Source organism: Artemia franciscana, chromosome 6 (genome assembly GCF_032884065.1).
Source record: "Artemia franciscana chromosome 6, ASM3288406v1, whole genome shotgun sequence".
NCBI classification, from domain to species: Eukaryota; Metazoa; Arthropoda; class Branchiopoda; order Anostraca; family Artemiidae; genus Artemia; species Artemia franciscana.
In genome coordinates this window covers 17,492,732-17,520,568 of record NC_088868.1, presented here as the reverse complement: position 1 = coordinate 17,520,568, position 27,837 = coordinate 17,492,732, and the positions used below count along the sequence as shown (strand labels likewise).

Here is a 27,837-nt window from a genome sequence, read left to right as displayed (position 1 = left end):
TTTTGCTCGTTTTGAGCTTGACTATGTTATCTATTGTAATCTCGGTTCGCTTTGGATTTCATTTGTTTATTAATGGTGATTTGTGGCAGTTCTACACTTGGTAGGCAAGAAAAACAAATTCGTAGAATTGTACAATGCTTTCATCTATAAAACCTTAAACAACAAGAATTCGCTGGTTCCCAAAAATAACCATCAAACATTTCGCGGGAATGAGCTGTATTTTAGGAGCAACCCTGTCCAATAGTAACCGAAACTAAAAATCTTTAACATGCTGGTTTTAAATATATAAGTTTCATTAAATTTAGTCTTGCGGAATAAAGGCTACCAGACCGAGAAAATTCGCCTGATTTTCAAAAAAAGGGAGAAACACCCTCTAAAAGTATTACAATCTTAATGATAATCACACCGTCAGATTCAGCGTATCAGAAAATCCTACTGTAGCGGTTTCAAGCTCCTATCTGCAAAAATGTGGAATTTTGTATTTTTGAGAGAAGAAAGGTCAAGGATACGTGTTTATTTGTTTCTTTTTCCCATGGATGATCGTATCGACTCAGTTGTCCTAGAATTTCTTGAGAAGGATCATTCGAATGGAAATTAAAAGTTCTAGGACCCTTTCTAAGTGACCAAAAAGATTATAGAGCAACCTGGACCCCTTCCCCGTTCTTTTTTCCGAAAGTTGTCCTATCAAAATATGAGGTAAACCTTTTTCTCATCATAGTTGAAAGACCCAATATGCCTCTGGATATAACATGACCCCCCACAGCCCAAGGGGAAAGATAAAGTCATAAAATTTGCTCGTTTTTACACATAGTATTTGTTATTGTGAAGCATGTATACATTTTCGGGTGGGGTGAGGGCAAATTTGTTGCTTGGGATTTTTCAACGGGGGAATTTTCCTAGGGGGGGGGGGAGTTTCCGGGGGTTGAACTAGTCAGGGGAAATTACGAACCGGAAAATTTGTCAGAATCCCTATACAAAATTATTTTTGTCTTGCTTTAACTTTTCCATCTGAATTTTACGCGTGGAATTTTTAAGGGTAATAGTCCAGGGTTAATTTTCATCGGGATTGAATTGTCTAGAGGATATTTCCGTGGGAATGGGGATTTCTCTGTGGAAGTGGAGCCAAATTTCCCAGCATTACTTAAAAACGGTCAGAAATCAAATTTTTAAGAACATGCTATTTCAACTGAAATTAAGGAGCAACATTAAAACTTAAAACAAAACTATTACGTGTATGAAGGTGATTCCCCCCTCCTCAAAGCCTCACTCTTCACGCTAAAGTTTGAATTTCGTTCGAATTCTTTAAGAACGACTCATGAAACACAAGGGTCGTTTAATTAGAACAATAGAAAGTTCTTTTAAAAATATTAAAAAACTTCAGCATAAAGAGCGAGATGTTGAGGAGGAGGAAATCCCCTTCATACACGCAATAATTTCTGTTCGCTCTAAGTTTTGATGTTGCTCCTTATTTTCAGTTGAAAAACGCTTGTTTTTTTATCCTTTCAAAAGGCAGCTAAACCTTCTGTAACTCTTTTCGCCTTAAGTTTTTAGCTGAATTTTGCTGATTTTCGCCCCATTTTTTTCTTCTTTTCGTTTTAATTTGGCGCTCGCTACTGCCAAAAATCGCAAAAGTTCCTACGGAAGTCTTAAAAAAAATTGAGGTTTTCTTCTAGGTTTTAAGATGCTTATGATGCGTAAATTCCTCTTTTTCCATTCCATCGGTTCTTTTCAAAGATTAAATAAAAAAAAAATAATTTTTTTAGCTGAAAGTAAGGAGCGACATTAAAACTTAAAACGAACAGAAATTACTCCGTATGTGAAATGAGTTGTCCCCTCCGTAATCCCTCGCTCTTTACGCTAAAGCTTTTAATTGTTTTAAAAAGCAGAATTGTGGCAAAGAGTCAAATTTTAGCGTAAAGAGCGAGGGACTGCGGAGGGGACAACTCATTTCATATACGGAGTAATTTCTGTTCGTTTTAAGTTTTAATGTCGCTCCTTACTTTCAGCTAAAAAAAATTAGTTTTTTTTTATATTTAATTTCTGAACGTTTTTGAATTAATGCATGTTTGGTTTTGGCTCTCCGCACATAAATTATTAAAATGAAATTTGTATATTAATTCTTTTTTAGGCTAAATGGCTTTCTCTTAGTTTTGATCAGACGATTTTGAGAAATAAGGGGTGGAGAAGGAGGCCTAATTGCCCTCCAATTTTTCGGTTACTTAAAAAGGCAACTAGAACTTTTAATTTTTAACGAACGTTTTTATTAGTAAAAAATATACGTAACTTAAGAATTAACTTACGTAACAAACTTTCATAACCTTATATTTTTAATATGTATACGAGGGGGTTTGTACCCTCGTTAATACCTCGCTCTTTACACTAAATCGTAAGTTTTGTCCCAATTCTTTAAGAATGACCCCTGAATCAGAAAGGCCGTAGAATAAATAGTTGAAATTACTAAAAATACTTTAGCATAAAGAGCAAGGTATTTATCTCCTCCTAAATACCTCGCTCTTTATGCTAAAGTGTTTTTAGAACCCCTCATATGCGTAATAATTTTTGTTCGTTTTAAGTTTCAATGCTACTTCTTCCTTTCATTTGAAAAAAACGTTTTCATGTTTATTTTTCATTGTTTTCTTATAGTAATGCTAGAGAATCCTGCGCCCTTTTCATTGAATTTTTCTTCCCCCATGACAGATTCCTCCAAGGAAAGATCCTCCAGCATAGCCCCTTTCCTCAGCCCCACCCCCAAACAAAATAAAATCCCCCTGAAAACGTCTGTACACTTCCCAATAACCATTACTATATGTAAACACTGGTCAAAGTTTGTAACTTGCAGCCCCTCCCCCAGGGATTGTGGGGGAGTAAGTCATCCCCAAAGACATAGTTATTATAGTTTTCGACTATGCTGAACAAAATGGCTATCTCAAAATTTTGATCCGTTGACTTTGGGAAAAAATGAGCGTGGGAGGGGGCCTAGATGCCCTCCAATTTTTTTGGTCATTTAAAAAGGGCACTAGAACTTTTCATTTCCGTTAAAATGAGCCCTCTTGCGACATTCTAGGACCGCTTGGTCGATACGATGACCCTGGGGAAAAGAAAAAAAAACAACAAACAAATAAACACGCACCCGTGATTTGTCTTCTGGCAAAAAATACAAATTCCACATTTTTGTAGATACGAGCTTGAAACTTCCACAGTGGGGTTCTCTTATACGCTGAATCTGATGGTGTCATTTTCGTTAAGATCCTACGACTTTTAGGGGTGTTTCCCCCTATTTTCCTAAATAAGGCAAATTTTCTCAGGCTCGTAACATTTGATGGGTAAGACCTGATGAAACTTATATATTTAAAATCAGCATTAAAATGCGATTCTTTTGATGTAGCTATTGGTATCAAAACTCCATTTTTTAGAGTTTCGGTTACTATTGAGCCGGGTCGCTCCTTACTACAGTTCGTTACCACGAACTGTTTGAAACTACTGAAAAAGGGGAAAAAAATTACAATGCAATTCTCAAATTTGAAAAACCCTTTTTACCATGGGGGCTATTGTTCAAGGGAGGGGGTATTTACATGGGAAGTATTTTCTGTGGGGGGGGGGGGGGGTCTGCGGGGGTATTCGGTAAACATCTAGAACCATCCTAACGGCCTCAGCAGCGAAAAGACACACGTGATCTGAAAAAATAAATAAATAAAATAAATGGGAGAACTATATGATTGGGGACAGCAAAAAAACACGACTTGACTCGTGATGGCTGAAGCAGCGAGACGATGCTCACAATACTCACTATTCATCTAAAAACATTTAGACCACTTAGTTAGAAACAGAAATTCATTTTACTATGAGCGCTTAGTAAACATGAAGAATAATACGTAAATAAAAAAAAAAGAATAAATGGAGTGTGACGAAAAAAAATGTAAGCCAATAATAAGCAGCCTATGATCTTCACTTTATTCAAGTTCTTGCTCGCCATCCTCGCCTTCAAACTCTATGTCGTCATCAGCAGTTGCTTCTTGGTATTGTTGGTATTCAGATACAAGGTCATTCATGTTTGACTCGGCTTCTGTGAACTCCATCTCGTCCATACCTTCACCTAAAATTTTATGATTTTATTACAGACGGATATAAAGAGGGATAATGCCAAAACTTTTATATAGCAGGCATTGATAGGTGAAGTTTGGGGTTTTTGCTTTAAGAGCTACCTGGACCGTATTTGTCCATCTTACGAATTGCAGTAGAAAACCAATCTTTTTTATTTGAATCCTTAGCCCCATACCACTTGGCTGAATCAATAATCCTGAATATGACTTGTTTGGGAAGCATGAAAGGTAACATGCATAACAAGAAATGTTCATGGTTGCCTTCATATGAGAAAAACAGTCATTAGATTTTAGCATTTTTGATTGATTTAGTGATTTGCTTCAATAATCTAGTGATTCATGTGCTGATTTAGTGATTTTTAAATATAAGAATCACTAGAAACAGTGATAAATCACTAGGGGTGGCAACCATGCGCATGCTTTACAGAGAAATTAATTAGGTTTTTCTTTACTGGCTGTTTGAGAGTATGAATTCCCTCAGGAATAAGGATACTGATTTATTACATTTAAATGAGTGACGACTTAAGTTTTGACTAAGCAGCCAGAAGAGGGGCGGTTACCTTTTGCAAGCACCGGTTTGCCTGCGAGAAGTGGTTTCAGCGGATTGTCGCTGGCGATTATTCTGGCCACATCTACAGATGTATCTCTTGAGCATTCACTTGATTATTCCATTTTGAAATAGCAAGTGACAAATTGGTACTGTTTCCTGTGCTGCATTTCATCTCGAGTGTAAGGAAAGCGTCATACACTGTAGATTCAATTATGAAAATTAAATAAAAAAAAACAAGTTATTTTAAGGAATTGGGATCCCTTGGGATCCCAATTCTTAAGGAATTGGGACAAAATTTAAGCTTTAGTATAAAGAGCGAGGTATCGACAAGGGTTGAACCCCTCATATACGCAATAAAAACATACGAATATAGAAGTTCGTTACGTAAGTTAATTCGTAAGTTACGTCTGTATTTTACCAATGAAAACGTTTGTAAAAAATTAGAAGTTCTAGTTGCTTTTTTAAGTAATCAAAAAATTGGAGGGCAACCAGGCCTCCTCCCTCGCTCATTTTTTCTTAAAATCTTCCAATTAATTGCAATTAATTGATATGCAACCTTCGTTTTAATTAATTATGTGTGGAGAGCCAAGATCAAAATATGCATTAATTTAAAAACTCCAGAAATTAAATAAAAGAAAAGTTTTTTTGAATGAAAGTAAGGAGCAACATTAAAACTTAAAAAGAACAGAAATTATTCCGTATATGAAAGGGGCTGCTTCCTCATCAACGCCCCGCTCTTTACGCTAAAGTTTGACTATTTCTCTGAACTCTCCTTTTTGAAACAGTAAAAAACTTTAGCGTAAAGAGCTGGGCGTTGATGAGGAAGCAGTCCTTTTCATATACATAGTAATTTCTGTTCGTTTTAAGTTTTAATGTCGCTCCTTACTTTCATTTAAAAAAAACTTGTTTTTTTGTTTAATTTCTGGACGTTTTTGAATTAATGCATGTTTTGATCTTGGCTCTCCGCACATAAATAATTAAAACGATATTTGCATATTAATTTTTTGGGGCTAAATGGAAAGCAGCGAGGGAGGAGGCCTAGTTTCCCTCCAATTTCTTGATTACTTAAAAAGGCAACTTTTAATTTTTACGAACGTTTTCACAAGTAAAAATTTTTGAAGCAATGCATGTCTTGATTTTGGCTCTCCGCAGAGGAATAATTAACACGAAATTTGCAAGTTTTTTTTTTGGCTAATTGGCTTTCTCATAGTTTTGATCAAATGATTTTGAGAAAAAAAGGAACGGTGGAGGAAGCCTAGTTGCCCTGCGATTTTTTGGTTAATTAAAAAGGCAACTAGAACTTTTAATTTTTTGCGAATATTTTTATTAGTAACATATACGTAACTTATAAATTAGCTTACGTAAAGAACTTCTGTATCCTCATGTTTTTATTACGTATATGAGGGGGTTCGCGCCCTCGTCAGTACCTCGCTCTTTACACTAAAGCTTAAATTTTGTCCCAATTCATTAAGAATGACCCCTGAATCACAAAAGCCGTAGAATAAATAGTTGAAACTACTAAAAATACTTTAGCGTAAACAGTGAGGTATTAGGAGGAGGTGAGCCCCTCATATGGGTAATAATTTCTGTTCGTTTTAAGTTTTAATGCTGCTCCTTACTTCCAGCTGAAAAAAAACTTTTTCATATTTATTTTTTCGTTGTTTTTCTTTTAAGTAATGCTAGTAAATCCTGTGCTCCCTTCATGGAAATTTTCTTCCCCCATGACAAATTCATCGATGGAAAGTTCCCCCAGCATATCCCCCTCTTCTCAACCCCTTCCCCGACCAACAAATCCTCCTGAAAACGCCTGTACACTTCCCAATAACCATTACTATAAGTAAGCACTGGTCAAAGTTTGTATCTTGTAGCCCCTCCCACGGGGACTGTGGGGGAGTACGTCGTCCCCAAAGACATAGTTATAAGGTTTTTCGACTACGCTGAATAAAATTGCTATCTCAGAATTTTGATTCGTTGGCTTTGGAAAAATAATTAGCGTGGGAGGGGGCCTAGGTGCCCTCCAATTTTGTTGGTCACTTAAAAAGGGCACTAGAACTTTTCCTTTCCGTTAGAATGAGCCCTCTCGTAACATTCTAGGACAACTCGGTCGATACGATCACCCCTGAAAAAAAAACAACAAAAAAACAAATAAACACGCCATGATCTGCCGTCTGGCAGAAAAATACAAAATTCCACATTTTTGTAGATATGAGCTTGAAACTTCTAAAGTAGGGTTCTCTAATACGCTGAATCTGATGGTATGATTTTCGTTAAGATTCTATGACTCTTAGGGGGTGTTTCCCCCTATTTTCTCTTCTCTTCGTTTTATTTTAGTGCTCGCAAAAATCACAGAAGTTCCTACGGAAGTCTTAAAAAAAAATTGAGTTTTTTTCTAGGTTTTTAAGATGCTTCTGATGCGTAAATTCGTCTTTTTCCATTCCATCGGCTCTTTTCAAAGAAACTAATGAAAAAAAACTGCAATACAATTCTCAAATTTGAAAAACCCTATTTTCCATGGGGGCTATTTTTCAAGGGAGAGGAGGTTTTACACGAGATGTATTTTCCGGGGGGGGATCTTCAGGAGTATTCAGTAAACATCTAGAACCATCCTAACCGTCTCAGCAGCAAAAAAAAACACACATGATCTGAAAAAATAAATGAATAAAATATATGGGAGAACTTTATGATTGGGGACAGCAAAAAACGATGACTTGACCCGTGATGGCTTAAGCAGCGAGACGATGCTCACAATACTCACTGTTCAATCTAAAAACATTTAGGCCACTTAGTTAGAAACAGAAATTCATTTTACTATGAGCGCTTAGTAAACATGAAGAATAGTACGTAAATAAAAAAAAAAGAATAAATGGAGTGTGACGAAAAAAAAATGTAAGCCAATAATAAGCAGCCAATGATCTTCACTTTATTCAAGTTCTTGCTCGCTGTCTAATACGCTGAATCTGATGGTGTGATTTTCGTTAAGATTCTATGACTTTTAGGGGGTGTTTCCCCATATTTTCTAAAATAACGCAAATTTTCTCAGGCTCGTAACGTTTGATGGGTAAGACTAAACTTGATGAAACTTATATATTTGAAATCAGCATTAAAATGCGATTCTTTTGATGTAGCTATTGGTATTAAAATTCCATTTTCTAGAGTTTTGGTTACTTTTGAGCCGGGTCACTCCTTACTACAGTTTGTTACCACGAACTGTTTGATCACGTTTGATTTCTTTAAGTCTGAAGAAATCACGGAGGCTAAGAATCTGCTATGGTCTGAAGCCGTATCTACTCAGACTACTGAATGGCAGAAGCCTGGGGATAGTGCCGTCGACCTGATTCGGTCAATAGATGTCTGAATGGAAAAAAGGTGCCATTGCCTTGCCATTTTATCTTTGACCTGATCAGGCGTCAACTGTCTGTGGGGATACTACCGCAACACTTGCCCGTAAACTTAACGATTTTGCACGGAATTCAATAGCTTTGTCGAATTAAACAACGCTAATGCTGTTTCCCCATATCATTTCAGCTCCCTCCGAAACCGTCTCTCCAAAATCATTGGTTGTTCATAATGTTCCTGGACTTTAGACAATTCAAGTTCCTTCAAAGACTCCCTGGATTTCCTTACTGGCGATAGTAACTCTAACATTTACGCCCTTAGGCCTACTAAACATGAGAGATAGGTAGTGGCGTCTGATGTAGGAGCCATGGATGCTCTCTCTGATGCTCTAACGGAGACACACCGTGTTGCTGACAAAAAGATAAATTTTCCCAAATTATTTGGCATCGTACACAATACCCCATCTGGAATATCTACAGAAGATATTCAAGGCTTCATTGGCAATTGCATCGATGTTATCCAAATTCTTATAACCCTTTCTCTAAATTCGAAGCTCAAAAGCAAGTGCAATTGGGAACTGATATTTCCCTCATCTTAGGCTACTAGCGGCTACTCGCACTTCCAAAAATATTGAACTACTAGTTATAGACGAAATTAATGGTGCTTGCTGTACTCATGATAATCAATTCTAGCTTAATAAAGTTTTTAGGAGAGAGGGCATGCTCCACCTAATGTAAATAAACAACCAAGAGAGATAAAACTCTACAAAAAGAAAACTTCAAACGAGACGACGGCCAGTAGAATTGAAAGACTAAAAAGTCTTTGAAGTTTTCTTTTTGTAGAGTTTTATCTCTCTTGGTTGTTTATTGTCATGTCTGGCCAGTTCGGCTCAAGAACTTTCATTCGCCACCTAATGTATAAAATTCTGCTAGAGTGTAACCGTAGTAGTGATATATTGATTGCTGAAGCTTTAAATACCAGCCGGACATTTGATTTAGGTACGCCTCGCTAGTCGTTATTGAACACTCACAACCGTGGTCCTGATAAGTCAGCTGTGGCTCCTTTCTACAATTTATAAAACTAAATTTTAAAGTTGGGATCCCTATGCCATATGGCACAAAAATTTCTAAGGTTGTCATTTCTGCAATAAAAGAGATCCTTCTCCTTTTCTTTGTAATAAGAGTGTAATTGTGGCAAAAAAAATTGCTAAAACCAAGTTTTATGCATTTATGGTTTGATGCGTCGAGTTATGCAGATAACATATCTAATTGAAGTCGATCAATTGCTATAATAGAAGCTATTATCCTTTGTCAGCCCCTTTAGCTCCCATGTGGATATTAATCTATGGTTTAATCAAAACGAGACTGCGGTTATTGTTTTCAAATATTTCGTGGTAACGAACTGTAGTATGGAGCGACCCGGCTCAATAGTAACAAAAACTAAAAAAAAACGAAATTTTGAAACTAATAGATACATCAAAAAATTGGATTTTATGCTAATTTCAAATATATTAGTTTCACCAAATTTATTTTTACCTATCAAAAGCTATGAGTCTGAGGAAATTCTCCTTATTTTGGAAAATTGGGGAAAACACCCCCTAAACGTCATAGTATCTTAATCACACCATCGAATTCCGCGTATCAGAAGGCCCTACTGCAGAAGTTTCAAGCTCCTATCTACCAAAATGTGGAATTTTGTATTTTTTGCCACAAGACCGATCACGGGTGCGTTTTTTTTTTTTTCGCGGGTGATCGCATCAACCCAGTGGTCCTAGAATGTCGCGAGGGCTCATTCTAACGGAAATTAATAGTCCTAGTGCCCTTTTCAAGTACCAAAAAATTTGGAGGGCACCTAGGCCCCATCCCATGATTATTTTTTCCCAAACTCAAGGGATCAAAATTTTTAGATAGCCATTTTGTTCGGCATTGTCGAAAAACCTAATAACTATGTCTTTGGGGGTGACTGACTTCCCCACAGTCCGCGGGGGAGGGGCTGGTTATTAGGAAGTGTACAGACGTTTTCAAGGGGATTTTTTCTGGTTTGGGGGAGAAGGATCGAGGGGTAACGTGGGATGATCTTTCCATGGAGAGTTTCCATGAAGGGAGTGCATAATTTTCTAGCATTCTTTAAAAAAAATGAAAAAATAAATATTTAAACGTTTTTCAACTGGATGTAAGGAGCAGCATTGAAACCTAAAACGAACAGAAATTCTTACGAATACGAGGAGGTTCATTTCCTCCTAAATACCTCGCTCTTTACGCTAAATTATTTTTTACGATTTCAACTATTTATTCTACAACCTTCGTGATTTAGGAGTCATTCTTAAAGAATTGGAATAAAATTTAAGCTTTAGTGTAAAGAGCAAGGTATTGACGAGGGGGCGAACCCTCTTATATCTATATATATAAAAATAAGTTGTCTGTCTGTGGATCTGTGGATCAGGTGACGTCATGTTTCTGTGTCGGCTGACGTCATGTTTTCGACTGACGAAATTACGAAATTACATTGGGACACAAATGACGACCAGGACACCGGCACATAGGGAATATAAATGACGAGGACACAGGGAGTATAAATGACGACCAGGACATAAGTAAAAAAAAAACTAAAAAAAAAGGTAAAAACTAAAAAGAAAAAAACAAACTAAAAACTAATAAAAAAACTAAAAAGCTAAAAAACTAAAAAAACTAAAAAATAAAAAAAAACTAAAAAAAGGAAACAAAAAGAAAAATAAAGGAGAAAAACAAAACTAAAAAAATAAAAATAAAAAAAAAAACTAAAAAGAAAAAAGAAAAAAAACTAAAAAAACTAAAAAATGTAAAAACCAAAAAATAAATAAAAAGAAAAAAAGGGGAAAAATACAAAAATTTATTTCATCATTTACCATTTCAAAAACGAATGTATATACAGACTGGGACACCGGAATACAAATGACGACCGGGACACAGGGAATATAAATGACGACCGGGACACAGGGACACAACTACAACGGGGACGCCGGGGGGCACAGGGGGATATATAAATGACGATGGGGACACAGAGAATGTTCGATTAGCAATCACCATCAACAAAGCTCAAGGGCAATCATTAGAATCATGAGGTATAACTAAAAAAAACTAAAAAAAAGGCAGAAAACTAAAACCTAAAAAAAAGACCAATTCAAAAACGAATGTATATACAGACTGGGACACCGGGACACGAATGACGACCGGGACACCGGGACACAAGGAATATCAATGACGCCCGGAACCCTCAAAGAGAATTCACAGACTGGGACACCGGGACATAAATGACGACCGGAACACATGGAATATAAATGACGACCGGGACATCGGGGGGCACACGGGGATATATAAATGACGACGGCGACACAGGGAATCGTCGATTAGCAATCACCATCAACAAAGCTCAAGGGCAATCATTAGAATCATGAGGTATAGATCTGAATACGGATTGTTTTCCCATGGACCATTATATGTTGCATGTTCAAGAGTCGGTAAACCTGACAATCTATTTATATGCACAGACAATGGGACAGCAAAGAATGTTGTATATTCGCAAGGTTTACGTAGTTAAAAACATATATATATATATATATATATCTATATATATAAAAATAAGTTGTCTGTGGATGGATGTGTGGATGGATGTGTGGATGGATGTGTCAGGTGACGTCACCTGAAAAAACTGGATTAGGTGACGTCAAAACTGAAAAAACTAAAAAAAGGCAAAAACTACAAAAAAAACTAAAAACTAATAAAAAAATTAAAAAAGCTAAAAGACTAAAAAAACTATAAAGGTAAAAACCAATAAAAAACTAAAAAAAAACTGAAAAAACTAAAAAAAGGCAAAAACTACAAAAAAAAACTAAAAACTAATAAAAAAAGTAAAAAAGCTAAAAAACTAAAAAAACTAAAAAAACTAAAAAAAGGTAAAAAACTAAAAAAAATAAAAAATAAAAAAAAACTAAAAAAAAGGAAAAAACTGAAAAATAAGCTAAAATAAAGGTAAAAACCAATAAAAAACTAAAAAAAAAAAAGGAAAAAACTAATAAATGACGACACTCAAAGAGAAAGCGACCAGGACAAAAAACTAAAAAAAAAGGCAAAAACTACAAAAAAACTAAAAACTAATAAAAAAATAAAAAAGCTAAAAAACTAAAAAAACTAAAAAAAGGTAAAAAACTAAAAAAACTAAAAACTAAAAAAAAACTAAAAAAGGTAAAAACTAAAAGAACTAAAAAAGAAAAAAATAAATGACGACACTCAAAGAGAAAGCGACCAGGACAAAAGGAATGTTCGATTAGCAATCAACAAAGCACCGGGACACAGGGAGTATAAATGACGACCAGGACACAAGTAAAAAAAAAAATTAACAAAACTAAAAAGAAGGTAAAAACTACAAAAAAACTAAAAAGAAAAAAAAACTAAAAACTAATAAAAAAACTAAAAAATCTAAAAATCTAAATAAACTAAAAAAGAAAAAAAAAGGAAAAAAATAAAGGAGAAAAACAAAACTAAAAAACGAATGTATATACAGACCGGTACACCGGGATACAAATGACGACCGGGACACAGGGAATATAAATAACGACCGGGACACAGGGACACAACTACAACGGGGACACCGGGGGAAACAGGGGGATATAAATGACGACCGGGACAAAAAAACTAAAAAGAAATAAAAACTAAAAACTAATAAAAAAAACTAAAAAATCTAAAAATCTAAATAAGCTAAAAAAGAAAAAAAAAGGAAAAAAATAAAGGAGAAAAACAAAACTAAAAAACGAATGTATATACAGACCGGGACACCGGGATACAAATGATGACCGGGACCCGGGACACAGGGAATATAAATGACGACCGGGACACAGGGACACAACTACAACGGGGACACCGGGGGAAACAGGGGGATAACCTGACAATCTATTTATATGCAAAGACAATGGGACAGCAAAGAATGTTGTATATTCGCAAGTTTTACGTAGTTAAAACCATATATATATATATATATCTATATTCACAGGTGGGACATAGGGACACAACTACAATGGCGCGTAACTATTATGGCGCGTAACGACTTACGCGCGCGGGGGGGCTTGGGGGGGGCGCGAAGCGCCCCCACCAAACTAAAAAACGAATGTATATACAGACCGGGACACCGGGATACAAATGATGACCGGGACCCGGGACACAGGGAATATAAATGACGACCGGGACACAGGGACACAACTACAACGGGGACACCGGGGGAAACAGGGGGATAACCTGACAATCTATTTATATGCAAAGACAATGGGACAGCAAAGAATGTTGTATATTCGCAAGTTTTACGTAGTTAAAACCATATATATATATATATATCTATATTCACAGGTGGGACATAGGGACACAACTACAATGGCGCGTAACTATTATGGCGCGTAACGACTTACGCGCGCGGGGGGGCTTGGGGGGGGCGCGAAGCGCCCCCACCAACTAGGTGTTGGGGTGGCGCGAAGCGCCACCCCAACAGCTAGTATATATATATATATATATATATATATATATATATCTATATATATAAAAATAAGTTGTCTGTGTGTGGATCTGTGGATCAGGTGACGTCATGTTTGTCCGCATATGACGTCTGAATTATTTCACACTAATACAAAAGAAGAAAAAAACTAAAAAAGGTAAAAACTACAAAAAAAAACTAAAAAGAAAAAAAACTAAAAAAGCTAAAAAACTAAAAAAAACTAAAAAAAGGTAAAAATCTAATAACTAAAAAAAAACTGAAAAAAATAAAAAAAGGCAAAAACTACAAAAAAAAATAAAAACTAATAAAAAAACTAAAAAAGCTAAAAAACTAAAAAAACTAAAAAAAACTAAAAAAAGGTAAAAAACTAAAAAAAACTAAAAACTAAAAAAGAAAAAAACTAAAAAAAAAGGAAAAAACTGAAAAATAAAAGAGAAAAAGAAAACTAAAAAAATATGAATAAATATATATAAAAATAAGTTGTTTGTGGGTTATGTCTGTCTGTCTGTCTGTCGAGTGACGTCGTGTTTGTCCGCATATGACGTCTGAATTATTTCACACTAATACAAAAGAAGAAAAAAAACTAAAAAAGGTAAAAACTGCAAAAAAAACTAAAAAGAAAAAAAACTAAAAAAGCTAAAAAACTAAAAAAAAACTAAAAAAAGGTAAAAAACTAAAAACTAAAAAAAACTGAAAAAACTAAAAAAAGGCAAAAACTAAAAAAAAACTAAAAACTAATAAAAAAACTAAAAAAGCTAAAAAACTAAAAAAACTAAAAAAACTAAAAAAAGGTAAAAAACAAAAAAAAACTAAAAACTAAAATCAACAAAGCACCGAGACACAAATGACGACCGGGACACAGGGAGTATAAATGACGACCAGGACATAAGTAAAAAAAAAAAACTAAAAAAACTAAAAAAATGGTAAAAACTACAAAAAAACTAAAAACTAATAAAAAAACTAAAAAATCTAAAAATCTAAATAAACTAAAAAAGAAAAAAAAGAAAAAAGGAAAAAAATAAAGGAGAAAAACAAAACTAAAAAACGAATGTATATACAGACCGGGACACCGGGATACAAATGACGACCGGGACACAGGGAATATAAATGACGACCGGGACACAGGGACACAACTACAATGGGGACGCCGGGGGGCACAGGGGGATATAAATGACGACCGGGACACCGGGACACAAGGAATATAAATGACGCCCGGGACACTCAAAGAGAAATCACAGACTGGAACACCGGGACACAAATGACGACCGGGACACAGGGAATATAAATGACGACCGGGACACAGGGACATAACTACAAAGGGGACGCCGGGGTGCACAGGGGGATATATAAATGACGATGGCGACTCAGGGAATGGTCGATTAGCAATCACCATCAACAAAGCTCAAGGGCAATCATTAGAATCATGAGGTATAGATCTGAATACGGATTGTTTTCCCATGGACCATTATATGTTGCATGTTCAAGAGTCGGTAAACCTGACAATCTATTTATATGCACAGACAATGGGACAGCAAAGAATGTTGTATATTCGCAAGTTTTACGTAGTTACAAGTTTTACAAGTTTTACAAGTTATATATATATATATATATATATATATATATATATATATATATATATATATATATATATATCTATACTCACAGGTGGGACATAGGGACACAACTACAATGGCGCGTAACTAATATGGCGCGTAACGACTTACGCGCGCGGGGGGGCTTTGGGGTTGGCGCGAAGCGCCCCCACCAACTAGGTGTTGGGGTGGCGCGAAGCGCCACCCCAACAGCTAGTATATATATATATATATATATATCTATCTATATTCACAGGTGGGACATAGGGACACAACTACAATGGCGCGTAACTAATATGGCGCGTAACGACTTACGCGCGCGGGGGAGCTTGGGGGGGGGGGCGCGAAGCGCCCCCACCAACTAGGTGTTGGGGTGGCGCGAAGCGCCACCCCAACAGCTAGTACGTAATAAAAATAAACGAATATAGAAGCTCGTTACGTAAGTTATTTCGTAAGTTATGTATATTTATTACTAACAAAAACGTTCGTAAAAAAATTAAAAGTTCTAGTTGCCTTTTTAAGTAACAAAAAGATTGGAAGGCAACTAGGCCTCCCCCACCCACCCATTTTTTCTCAAAATCGGCCTATCAAAGCTATGAGAAAGCCATTTAGCAAAAACAAAATTAATATGCAAATTTATTTTTAGTTATATATGTGCGGAGAGCCAAAATTAAAACATGCATTTATTCAAAAACGTTCAGAAACTAAATGAAAAAAAAGTTTTTTCAACTTAAAGCAAGGAGCGACATTAAAACTTAAACCGAACAGAAATTACTCCGTATATGAAAGGGGCTGTTCCCTGCTCAACGCTTCCCTCTTTACGCTAATGTTGTTTTCAAAAATGCGCCAGGGCAGACATGAAATGGGGGGGGGGCAGCCTTCTCCTGGTATGTGTGACTTACGCTTGTATTTAGTATTAACGTCAGTTTTTGCTCACATTTTGAAAAAAAAAAAATCCCATCAATAGACCGCAGCAAAGACTGGTGCATGTGTTAAGCAAGATTTAGTTCAATTTTAAAAGTAAGCCAACAATTCGCTTTTCATTACTGACTGATAAAATGGCGAATCATAAGAGCGTTCGAATAAAGAGTTGACACAATACAGGGGTTTTTGAATTATATATTTAGTATTAGACACGTTGCATAAACGACGCATAAAAGAAGCAATCATTTTCTGAATTGCTATGTGGTTATTACGTTAACAAATTAGCAAACTTCGAAGACAAGTAAAATTTGTGCTTACTGACTTTATCATCAAATTTTTGAACACCTGTAATTTAGTTTTGTGATCAATTATGTCTTGTTCTATGTCAATGAAAAACGAACAGAATTTAATATAAATTTTTTTTCCGCAAAACAAGCTCGTCAAGGAATTGTAAAGAGTCCCATTAAGCCAAAAATGAGTGGAAATAAATTTTAATAATTTCCCAAGCGCAGAGCTACCACAAATCACCATCAATAAAAAAAATTTAACCAAAAACGAACAGAAATTACAATAACCGGGTCAAAACCCAAAACTAGCAAAGATTAACATGAGTAAGATTGACAGCCCCCACGCCTTCTCAAGACCAGAATATGATTTACACTTTACAGAAACAAAATACATTTTACATGTTTTCACTTTAATAAATAGAGAAGTATTAAGACTATAAGGAATAAATATAAGAAAATGTACATTAAATGACAATACACTGTTATTGTTTTTTTTTTGTTTTTTTAAGTAAAATGCAAAATATGTTCTGGCCTTGAGAAAACGTGGGGGTTGCCAGTCCTACTCCTTTTAATTTTTGCTCGTTTTGAGTTTGACTAGGTTGTCTATTGTAATATCCGTTCGTTTTGGATTTCATTTATTTATTAATGGTGATATGTGGTAGTTTTACACTTGGTAGGCAAGAAAAAAAATTCGTAGAATTGTACAATGCTTTCGCCCGTTAAACCCGAGCTAAACAAAGAGAATTTGTTGGTTCCCAAAACTAACCATCAAACAGTTCGGGGGATGAGCTGCAATTTAGTTTTGTGATCAATTATGTCTTGTTGTGTAAAGTATGTTACTAAAAAAATCTGACCACAACGGTTTTCTTTCTGCGAGCATACCCTGTATGTAATTAGTCCGGAAAACTTTAGCAAAAGGGTTCTCCCATTTCAATGGAAGGCATTTCAACCCTAGAATAGCACTTTTTTACGTCATAAGATATATTCGTACTTTTTTGGTATAAATATTTTAGGAAACATTAATTTTTGAATAATAGCATCTACATAGACGCACACAGGTGTGATCTTTTGAGAGGATACGGGGGGGGGGCTGTAATAGGAGTATAAAAAGAAATTGACCACCGCTTTTTAATGAGACGTTTTCTGCGAGACGTTTTCTTTCTTCTCTGACGTTGAAGCTTCACAAAAAAAAAAAAAAAAAAAAAAAAAAAAAAAAAAAAAAAAAAAAAAAAAAATTGTCCAACGCAAAGCTAAGCACGTTCTATTTTGGTATAACACTGCAACAATTATAAAGTAGGATTGCAACTTCAATCCCACATCTTTCAAAATACAATTTTAAGGGACTTTTTATTAACAGATCCGTTACATTTCCACAGTTTTTTCATCTTTTTGGGAGGGTGTGAAGAAAAGGGGTAGAGTGTATAATACACTTACATCATTTTAACTTTTTTTTACAGGGGAGAGGGGGGACGAGCCAAAACATTTCTATAGGGTTCTAGCGTTCTAGTGGTCATGAGTTTGTTCAGAAGAAGGACTAAGAAAAAGACACATGCACATAAATTTATGTCAAAAGGGGGACGAAAATTTAGGGGGGAGAGGAACACTTTGAAAAAGAACACTCAAACACTATACACATTATATGGAAAGCATCTGAGAGGCTACTTCGCCGCTTCTGGCACAGTTTGCAATTGTGGTCTGGGGGGTAACAAAACCCCAGCCTTTCCCTTTCGAATGACGAAACTGGCAATAAAATTTTATCTTGTAAATAAATCTTAATTCAACTGTGGAAATTCATGAGGAAATAAAGGGACGAAAGATATAAAAAATAATTTTGTAAATTATCTATAATTTAATTTTTCAGTAACGATTGCAGCATATTTTTTCCTATTTTTACATCCAAGGCTTAACCTTAACTTTCGGTGAAAATTTTGGTTAAATCAGCGATAACTTGACCTTGAAAATAAAAAAACAACCACTGTATAAACGAGTCGTGAGCAATTGCAATTCTAAGACACTGCGCTAGGTGGCAACATCTGGAACAACTGTTAGCGACTTTAAAGACGTTGGCAATGGATACAGTAAAGTTGGTGATAGTTTGCCTTCAACCCCCACCCACATAACCCTCCACCAGTCAAAATTATACATAATGTCTAATTTGCACTTGATTTTGAGGTTTATAGGTTAAAATTGCAATATGAGTGTACTAAACCGAAAGCCAATATTAAGCCGATATGTTTAACAGATTTTCAATTTCCACCATAGTTCGCACCAAAGGATCTCTGAGTTCGATCAGTACAAGACTAATATTGTAACACGAAAATTCAAAATCCATACATGGATACAGTACATATTTCACAAGAGCCGCTTGATTTCAACAAAAATCAGTATTTAAGAGGTTCTCAAACGCTAATACTTGGTGGTAAAACTAAAATTAGCATGGTACAGCAACGACGGCACAAATGTATCCTTCGAGAACAACTCATTGCTTGCTCCCAGCAGCCTATTGTTTTTGGTATTGTGGTTTCAAAACCTTATGCAAATGTAACGAAAGTTAAGTAAAAGAATGATATCGTCAGAGTAACTACAATGAATACGAGAAAGTGTAACTTGACTGGCATAACTTGAGTAAAAAATGAAGAAAGAGAAAGAGAAGAGATAGAGGGAGAGAGGAAAGGGATAGAGAGAAGGAAAGGGAGAAGAGAGAGAAATGTGAGAACTTACCCGTGTACCAGTGAAGGAAAGCTTTGCGTCTGAACATGGCAGTAAATTGTTCGGATATTCTCTTAAAGAGTTCCTGAATGGCAGTAGAATTACCTATGAACGTGGCAGACATTTTCAAACCTCGAGGTGGAATGTCGCAGACAGCAGTTTTAACATTATTAGGGATCCATTCAACGAAGTAAGAGGAATTTTTGTTTTGGATATTTAACATTTGCTCATCAACCTCTTTCATGGACATACGCCCTCGGAAAATTGCAGCAACAGTGAGATATCGCCCATGTCGTGGATCACATGCGGCCATCATGTTCTTAGCATCAAACATTTGTTGGGTGAGTTCAGGTACTGACAGGGCTCGGTATTGTTGTGATCCGCGTGCTGTGAGTGGAGCAAAGCCGGGCATGAAGAAATGGAGACGAGGGAAGGGAACCATGTTAACGGCTAGTTTCCGGAGATCGGCATTGAGCTGACCGGGAAATCTGAGGCAAGTCGTGACACCGGACATCGTTAAAGAGACTAGATGGTTTAAATCGCCATATGTAGGGGTTGTTAATTTGAGGGTTCTAAAGCAAATGTCATACAGGGCTTCATTGTCAATGCAGTAGGTTTCGTCCGTATTTTCAACGAGCTGATGGACAGATAGGGTGGCATTATATGGTTCAACAACGGTGTCTGATACTTTTGGTGATGGGACAACTGAGTATGTGTTCATTATTCTATCAGGGTATTCTTCTCGGATTTTAGAAATAAGAAGGGTGCCCATACCAGAACCAGTACCCCCACCGAGAGAGTGAGTAAGTTGGAAGCCCTGTAAGCAGTCACAGCTTTCTGATTCTTTCCTTATTACGTCTAGAACTGAATCAACGAGTTCAGCACCCTCTGTATAATGTCCTTTTGCCCAGTTATTTCCCGCACCAGATTGACCAAAAACAAAGTTATCAGGTCTAAATAGGGACCCAAATGGTCCCGATCTGACAGAGTCCATGGTGCCTGGTTCTAAATCAACAAGTACGGCACGGGGAACGTATTTTCCTCCCGAAGCTTCATTATAATATACGTTTATCCGTTCCAATTGGAGTTCCGACTCGCCTTTGTAGGAACCATTTGGCTGAATACCATGCTCGTCAGAAATGATTTCCCAGAACTAAAAAAAAAAAAAAAAAAAAAAAAATCAGTTACAATCATTTATCGACTCCTTGTAGCTTTAAGTTAAGAACCCTTGCTGGTAAATTTTGTTCAAAACAATCGTTTTTAGAAGGCAGGCAAATTTTTGCTTACAGCAGAACCTTTCATTAAATTATACGGTCAGATATGCTTCCTCCTTGAAAAGAAAGTACGAGACTCTTCAAGTATGTTGTCCTATTTCCTGGTTCTATTCCTGAGATACAAACTTGTAATAATAGAATGCCTAAAGATTGTACCATACCCAAAACTTTGATTTGTGATGTTGGGCTCCATATACAAAAAGTAGTTTAAGATTCTTCAAGCTTTGTTTCGGATGAAAGTTTAAAACAACCCCCTAATCATAGGCCTTGGATTAAGTATATGATACCTTGGACATTACTGAACCCAGTGAAACAAACCTAAAAATTTTCACTACCAACTGTGCATCTTAATTCGACGGAAACTTGCATTAAACAAATTCAAATACAACTCAATATGGCTCACTTAGCAAGCATGGACGCAAAATTTAACTTGTGTTTGTGTTTGGCAAAAACAGTAGCGTTTTGTAAAGTAAACGCTCTTTACCGTGACGAAATTATCCAGTTTTGAAGTTGACACGGACTGTTGATCCTTCTTTGCAATGATCTCATACATGCATAACCCAACGGATAGTTAACAAGAACAAGAAGAAGAGCTACCAGGCCCAAGTGTAGTGGTTTGTTACCGAATTTAATCGTTGCTGCTTCTGAAGCAATTTTTCAAGCAAAAAAAGTATCGCACTTGGGCCTCAAAATCTTTTTTTTACACCTCCCAAAAATTCGTGCGGGGACTCAAATTCAGATGAATTTAATGAATTAAATTTAGATCAGGCTCACATAAGGAAGTTATGCTTGCACCCCTCCCTCTCTATAGTTTAAAAATCATCAAGTTACTAAGAATAATAAAATCAGCAATGCAAGCACACAGAAAAATTGTTCGGGGAAACCTTTTTTTGCTGAAATATATGTGCAAAATAAGATTATTTAAATTAGAACTATGACCCATATGTCCACCACTTGTACTGTGGTTCCAATTTTTTTTGTGGGGGGGGGGCATTTCCCTCCTGGATTGTTTTAGCCCTCCTCCCTTAGATTCAGAGAAATACCTTTTGTTGGTATTTTTATAAGAAATATCCTTTTCTTCGATATTTTCATGAAAAAATGAAAATAAAGCAAAAATCTTAGATTTTGAAAAATACATTTTGTTCCCCCCCCCATACATTTTGTTCCCCCCCCCCAAAAAAAAATTGCGAATTGGCGCTACTGTGCTTGTAGATACGGATGACTAAGAAACCGTGGCCTGTTTAGATTAAAAAAAAAATGACGGTAAAACAAAAAAACACACATATTTGCCTTAGAATTTAACTCAAAATCGTCTTCCCAAGGCCTGAAGCCCTGCAGTCGAAGAAACACGGACTTGAGCTAAACTTGGGTTTTGGCTTTTGGAAGTAAAGAGGGTAAATTTTCTGATTAACTCACTAATAAGATAGCTAAGAAAGAGGGATGCCTTTAGAACCGGAATTTAATTCTGAATCCAAATACAACATTCATTTGCGTTGGAAATTCATAAAGTTCATTCCCGACTCGAATGAATACTATGTTTCAATTCAGGATGAAATTCTGATTGTAAAGATTTCTTTCTTAACTATCTCAATAGTGAGTTAATTATAACATATACCACGAAGACACTGTTTTTTAGATTTAATTTCTGATGAGTCTACAGGCTAAAGTATGTCCCGGGAAGGTATTTTAAAGTACCTACCTCCCCTCCCTCTCCCTCAAGAGGGTCCTGATCTTTTAAAATGTACGTTATAAAAGTGAAACCTTACATAATAGATCTTCTGCTTGAATGAAGTACAAAAATATTGTTTTCAACTTCACAACTTTGCTCAATCCGAATTTATAAGGTTTTGAAGATATGCAAATACATTTCCTAAATCTATATATATAAAAATAAGTTGTCTGTGTGTGGATCTGTGGATGGATCAGGTGACGTCATGTTTGTTCGCATATGACGTCTGAATTATTTCACACTAATACAAAAGAAGAAAAAAACTAAAAAAGGTAAAAACTACAAAAAAAACTAAAAAGAAAAAAAAAACTAAAAAAGCTAAAAAACTAAAAAAAAACTAAAAAAAGGTAAAAATCTAATAACTAAAAAAAAACTGAAAAAAATAAAAAAAGGCAAAAACTACAAAAAAAATAAAAACTAATAAAAAAACTAAAAAAGCTAAAAAACTAAAAAAACAAAAAAAAAACTAAAAAAAGGTAAAAAACAAAAAAAACTAAAAACTAAAAAAGAAAAAAACTAAAAAAAAGGAAAAAACTGAAAAATAAAAGAGAAAAAGAAAACTAAAAAAATATGAATAAATATATATAAAAATAAGATGTTTGTGGGTTATGTCTGTCTGTCTGTCTGTCGAGTGACGTCGTGTTTATCCGCATATGACGTCTGAATTATTTCACACTAATACAAAAGAAGAAAAAAAACTAAAAAAGGTAAAAACTACAAAAAAAACTAAAAAGAAAAAAAACTAAAAAAGCTAAAAAACTAAAAAAAACTAAAAAAAGGTAAAAAACTAAAAACTAAAAAAAAACTGAAAAAACTAAAAAAAGGCAAAAACTAAAAAAAAACTAAAAACTAATAAAAAAACTAAAAAAGCTAAAAAACTAAAAAAACTAAAAAAACTAAAAAAAGGTAAAAAACAAAAAAAACTAAAAAAGAAAAAACTAAAAAAAAGGAAAAAACTGAAAAATAAGAGAAAAAGAAAACTAAAAAAATATTAATAAATATAAAAAATATAAATATAATATAAATTAGCAATCAACAAAGCACCGAGACACAAATGACGACCGGGACACAGGGAGTATAAATGACGACCAGGACATAAGTAAAAAAAAAAAACTAAAAAAACTAAAAAAATGGTAAAAACTACAAAAAAACTAAAAACTAATAAAAAAACTAAAAAATCTAAAAATCTAAATAAACTAAAAAAGAAAAAAAAGAAAAAAGGAAAAAAATAAAGGAGAAAAACAAAACTAAAAAACGAATGTATATACAGACCGGGACACCGGGATACAAATGACGACCGGGACACAGGGAATATAAATGACGACCGGGACACAGGGACAAACTACAATGGGGACGCCGGGGGGCACAGGGGGATATAAATGACGACCGGGACACCGGGACACAAGGAATATAAATGACGCCCGGGACACTCAAAGAGAAATCACAGACTGGAACACCGGGACACAAATGACGACCGGGACACAGGGAATATAAATGACGACCGGGACACAGGGACATAACTACAAAGGGGACGCCGGGGTGCACAGGGGGATATATAAATGACGATGGCGACTCAGGGAATGGTCGATTAGCAATCACCATCAACAAAGCTCAAGGGCAATCATTAGAATCATGAGGTATAGATCTGAATACGGATTGTTTTCCCATGGACCATTATATGTTGCATGTTCAAGAGTCGGTAAACCTGACAATCTATTTATATGCACAGACAATGGGACAGCAAAGAATGTTGTATATTCGCAAGTTTTACGTAGTTAAAAACATATATATATATATATATATATATATATATATATATATATATATATATATATATATATATATATATATATATATATATATATATATATATTCACAGGTGGGACATAGGGACACAACTACAACGGCGCGTAACTAATATGGCGCGTAACGACTTACGCGCGCGGGGGGCTTGGGGGGGCGCGAAGCGCCCCCACCAACTAGGTGTTGGGGTGGCGCGAAGCGCCACCCCAACAGCTAGTTTTGAATAAAAACATTGATATGGCTCAGAGTTCTACTCAAGTAACATGAATTACATTTTCAGAATTAAAGGCAGAGAAAAAGCAACTGGTAACTGAAAATTAAGGTAAAATGTTGTTTTGTCAAAATATCAATAGAGACCTGTCATGTAGGCGAATTTCAGGGCCCTCTAGACGGAGAAGGAGTGGAGGTGGGTACTTTAAAACACCTTCCCGGGATATACTTTGGTAAAATTGGCGCAAGCAGTATTACTGGCTTTCAAATAAAGTGAATATACCACTCGATGCCTTTTTTAATGCTGTTTACAAATATAATAATCGCTTCTACCGCAAATTCAGATTTAAGCACTTTTTGACCTCTTAAAAATGACCTATATATGGGGTCATTACAAATCTGTAATAGTTTAGAAACAAATTTCGGCTATATATTTGCACATCACATTCTACCGCACCTGTACTTTAGCCTGTAGACCCATCCCCGAAAGTTTCATTTTCCTAGCCTAACCCCTTTCCAAGATAGCAAGAAGTCACTAAACTAGAATTTTACCCTTCCATTACTGCAAAATAGAAATCTCAAAATAAAAATATAAGGCAGGGGGCTGCCTCCCCCTTATGGGCGCCTATGGGTAAACAGCCTGCTTTGTTGTGATTGTAGGCCTAGCTATATTAGGAGGCGGATCTCAACAATTTAGTACTCCCACTCTGAAGCTTATTGTATGTTAAAGGTATTATATTACCTTTGCGCCAATTTGATTACCACACTGGCCAGCTTGAATATGCACGATCTCCCTCATAATGACTTTAAGTAAAAAAGCAACAGTGACTGTGTAAACGACTGAGACAAACACAAAACCAAAACTAAATGGAAACCAGAACGAAGAATCAGGAAAAGCCTGTCTGGAATCAAATTTGAATCCAAATTGCGTCGGCGCTTATGAGTCATAAACGCTATTGGTGCATTTTTCATATGCAGTAGAAAGCCGTTGAATATCTGCAAACACGTTAGACTTCCTGAACCTGTTTTTCGTATTCGTGCTTGGACTTGGAAGTGCTTTGATGAATACAATCGAATACCATACAATAGCATTGAATATCATAGAATATCCCTGGTGTACAAAAAGTCTTTAAATCATACTAAATAAACTCAAAACTATTTTATCCGAGAACCTTTCATTAGTTAATTTTGCTATGACCGTTCAAAATTGGTTATTTTGATTAGAAAGAGGCCTAAAACCTCTAGTGTCATAGTGAATGGATTTGCTGCTCAACACAATTTTCTCGAAAGACGGACGTCCACACATGCACCCTACCAGAAAGTGAGGAAAATAACATTACTAAATACCAGAGCGGTCTGGCAGAGTTTCCTAGGCTGAAAATACAAATTGTGTCTTAATGTGTTTTGATCAAGAATTTACCCCCGGTGCGCCTACGTTAAATGGGATATGTTTGTTACTCAGAAGTTTTGTCTTAACCAAGCCGCTGTTCCTTTTCAAAGTTCCATTTTAGAATTCCGAAAATCCTTAATTACTTGCTTTATGGCTTTCTTTCTAGCAATTAAAATTTAACATCGGAATTTAGGAATAAATGTGATTTTGCATTGTTAGTAAATTCAAGCTATCGAAGCTAGTTTTTGAATTTTTTTTTTAAACCTATAGGTAATTTTACAGCTTTCATTTAACTAAAGTGATGTAACTAAAGCTATTCTAAATCATATTTTGAGAACGAGGGACATTTGACCATATGTGCAATATACTTTGCTCGTGGTAGACTATAGGGAAGGCATAGAAAAATTTTGAATACATTTTTAATGTTCAGCGACGATGCAACCCAATTATTTTCAGAATGTTTCGTCTTTATTAAGGTTCCTTTGACCCTGTCTATATTTATTGTCAAAGTTGATTGGGAAAAACTTATCCGAGATTTTTCCTGCCTCCTTTAGGAACAAAGAGTTTGTTGGGCCCCTATTTGAATCAACTAAAGTAACTTCCAAGCAAACAAGGATAACAACTATCTGTGGTTTTCCAAATTTGCCTTTGGAAAAAAAAGTTTTTGGGCTCCATTAGGCCCAAATTATTCTTTTTATACTATGTCACGTAGCCCACTGACTTACGGACTAAGGTTTCAAACAAATAAAAGACAACAATTTTTGGATGTAGTTCAGGGTTCCCTAACACCTCCCCCTCCCTAGAGAACTGGGAGTTTTCTTAACCCAGGAAACAGTCCTTGAAAGTTTCAAGCCAATCGAAAAATATCTTTGTGCCCCATTTTCTCAGAGGGGACCGTATCCCCAAACAAATATTTTTCTTTTAAATAGCAGTCCTACATGGCCCATGGCCAAACGGTTTTATGTTTCATTTTCTTTAGAAAAAGGGTCTGCTGGTCCAATTATCGGGCAAGCCAAGGCCTTTTATTTTTTGTTTGTCATTCTTTCTTCAAGCATTAGGGTCGTTGGCCGAGGGAGTTCCAGATGTAAGGTTCAAGCCAATTGGAAAAGTTTTTTGGCCTGTTTATAGGACGTATGTGCCCCAACCTAATTTTATTTGTGAAATTTAGGGTTCTCTTTGACCTGAAGCTTCCAGGAGTAAATCTTAGGCCGTTTAAAAAATAAGTTTTATTGCTCTTTCTCAGGGAACCATCTCCCATCTAATTTGTTTTGCAGTGGCGTACTTCTGAAACAACAACTTAAGGTTAAGTTTTGGAATCATAAGAAAAAAACGTTTGGTCCCTTCCCGTTCCCTTTTTTGGGGGACCACTCCCCCAAATTGAATCGCATCTAAATTGGGTTTCTCTTGGTCCGAAGACTTACAGCTCCATGTTTCAAATTGACTAAAAACATTGTTTTCGACACATTTTTGACCCTATAATACCCCCATCCTGTAAAAAAATGTGTGATCCCTATAGCCCTGGCAACTGCCCTTTAAAGTTCGAAGCCAATCGGAAAAACGTTTTTAGCCCTTTTTTGGGGCGATAGTTTTGACCACGGCCCGTGTCCCAAACTGAAATTTGTCTTGTATATTTGAGGCCACATTCCTAGAGAATGTGGGTTCTAAATTTCAAGAAGTTCAGAGGGAAAAGTTTGTTACATTTTTTAAGGCCTTATTTTCCAGTGAGCCGTTTTGATCCAAGGACATTCAGATATAAATTTCAAGCCAATCGAAAAACAATTTTTTGACCCCTGTTTTTGAGGGCCAGTGCCGCAACTCTTAATTTTTGTGCAAGAGTTTCCACTTGGTCCATGGGACAACTGGTACACGTTGACCTTTTATGAAAACTCTATTTTGGGGGGATCCGGCCCCGAATAATTTTTTTACATTAGTTTCCCCTCTGCTTTGGGACTTATGGCTGTAAGTCTCAAAACGATCAAGTTAAAACAATTTTTTGGCCCCAACACGTGTTTTCCTCCACCCATGCTGAGATTCTCGAAAATATTATATCAATGGGAAGAAATACTTTTTTGGCTATTTTCAAGTCCCATTTTTGGGGGTTACCTCATTTCTGGGAGAATTAATATTTTCAATTTATTCTTGTGCATTAGAATTTTCCTTATCCAGAAGCATAAAGAAAAGAATTTCAAGCAGATTGGAAAAGAATTTCACCCTCTTGAGACTCCATTTTCAGCAGCTTATTATCACAATTATTTGGGGACTCACTAGACTGATTCTAGGCTTAGTCCAAAACGATCTATTGCCTCCAAGAGATGCCTATGCTTCAAACTAAAATAAGTTTTGGATATTATGGTAGTCTTGGCCCAGTGACTTACGGTTTTCAGATAAAAGTTTATGCCCTTGTCAGACTCGGTTT

General features: G+C 35.8%; 1 protein-coding gene across 1 annotated transcript; it reads right to left on the bottom strand.

The window, feature by feature from the left end:
- Positions 1–3,817: 3,817 nt before the first annotated feature.
- On the bottom strand, positions 3,818–24,935 carry LOC136028125 (tubulin beta chain). Its single transcript, XM_065705772.1, has 3 exons — positions 24,774–24,935; positions 19,028–20,168; positions 3,818–4,093 (listed from the first exon to the last, which is right to left on the bottom strand). The coding sequence occupies exons 1-3, from the start codon at positions 24,828–24,830 to the stop codon at positions 3,951–3,953; spliced, it is 1,341 nt and encodes a 446-aa protein (XP_065561844.1). The 5' UTR covers positions 24,831–24,935; the 3' UTR covers positions 3,818–3,950.
- Between the last annotated feature and the right edge of the window lie 2,902 nt (positions 24,936–27,837).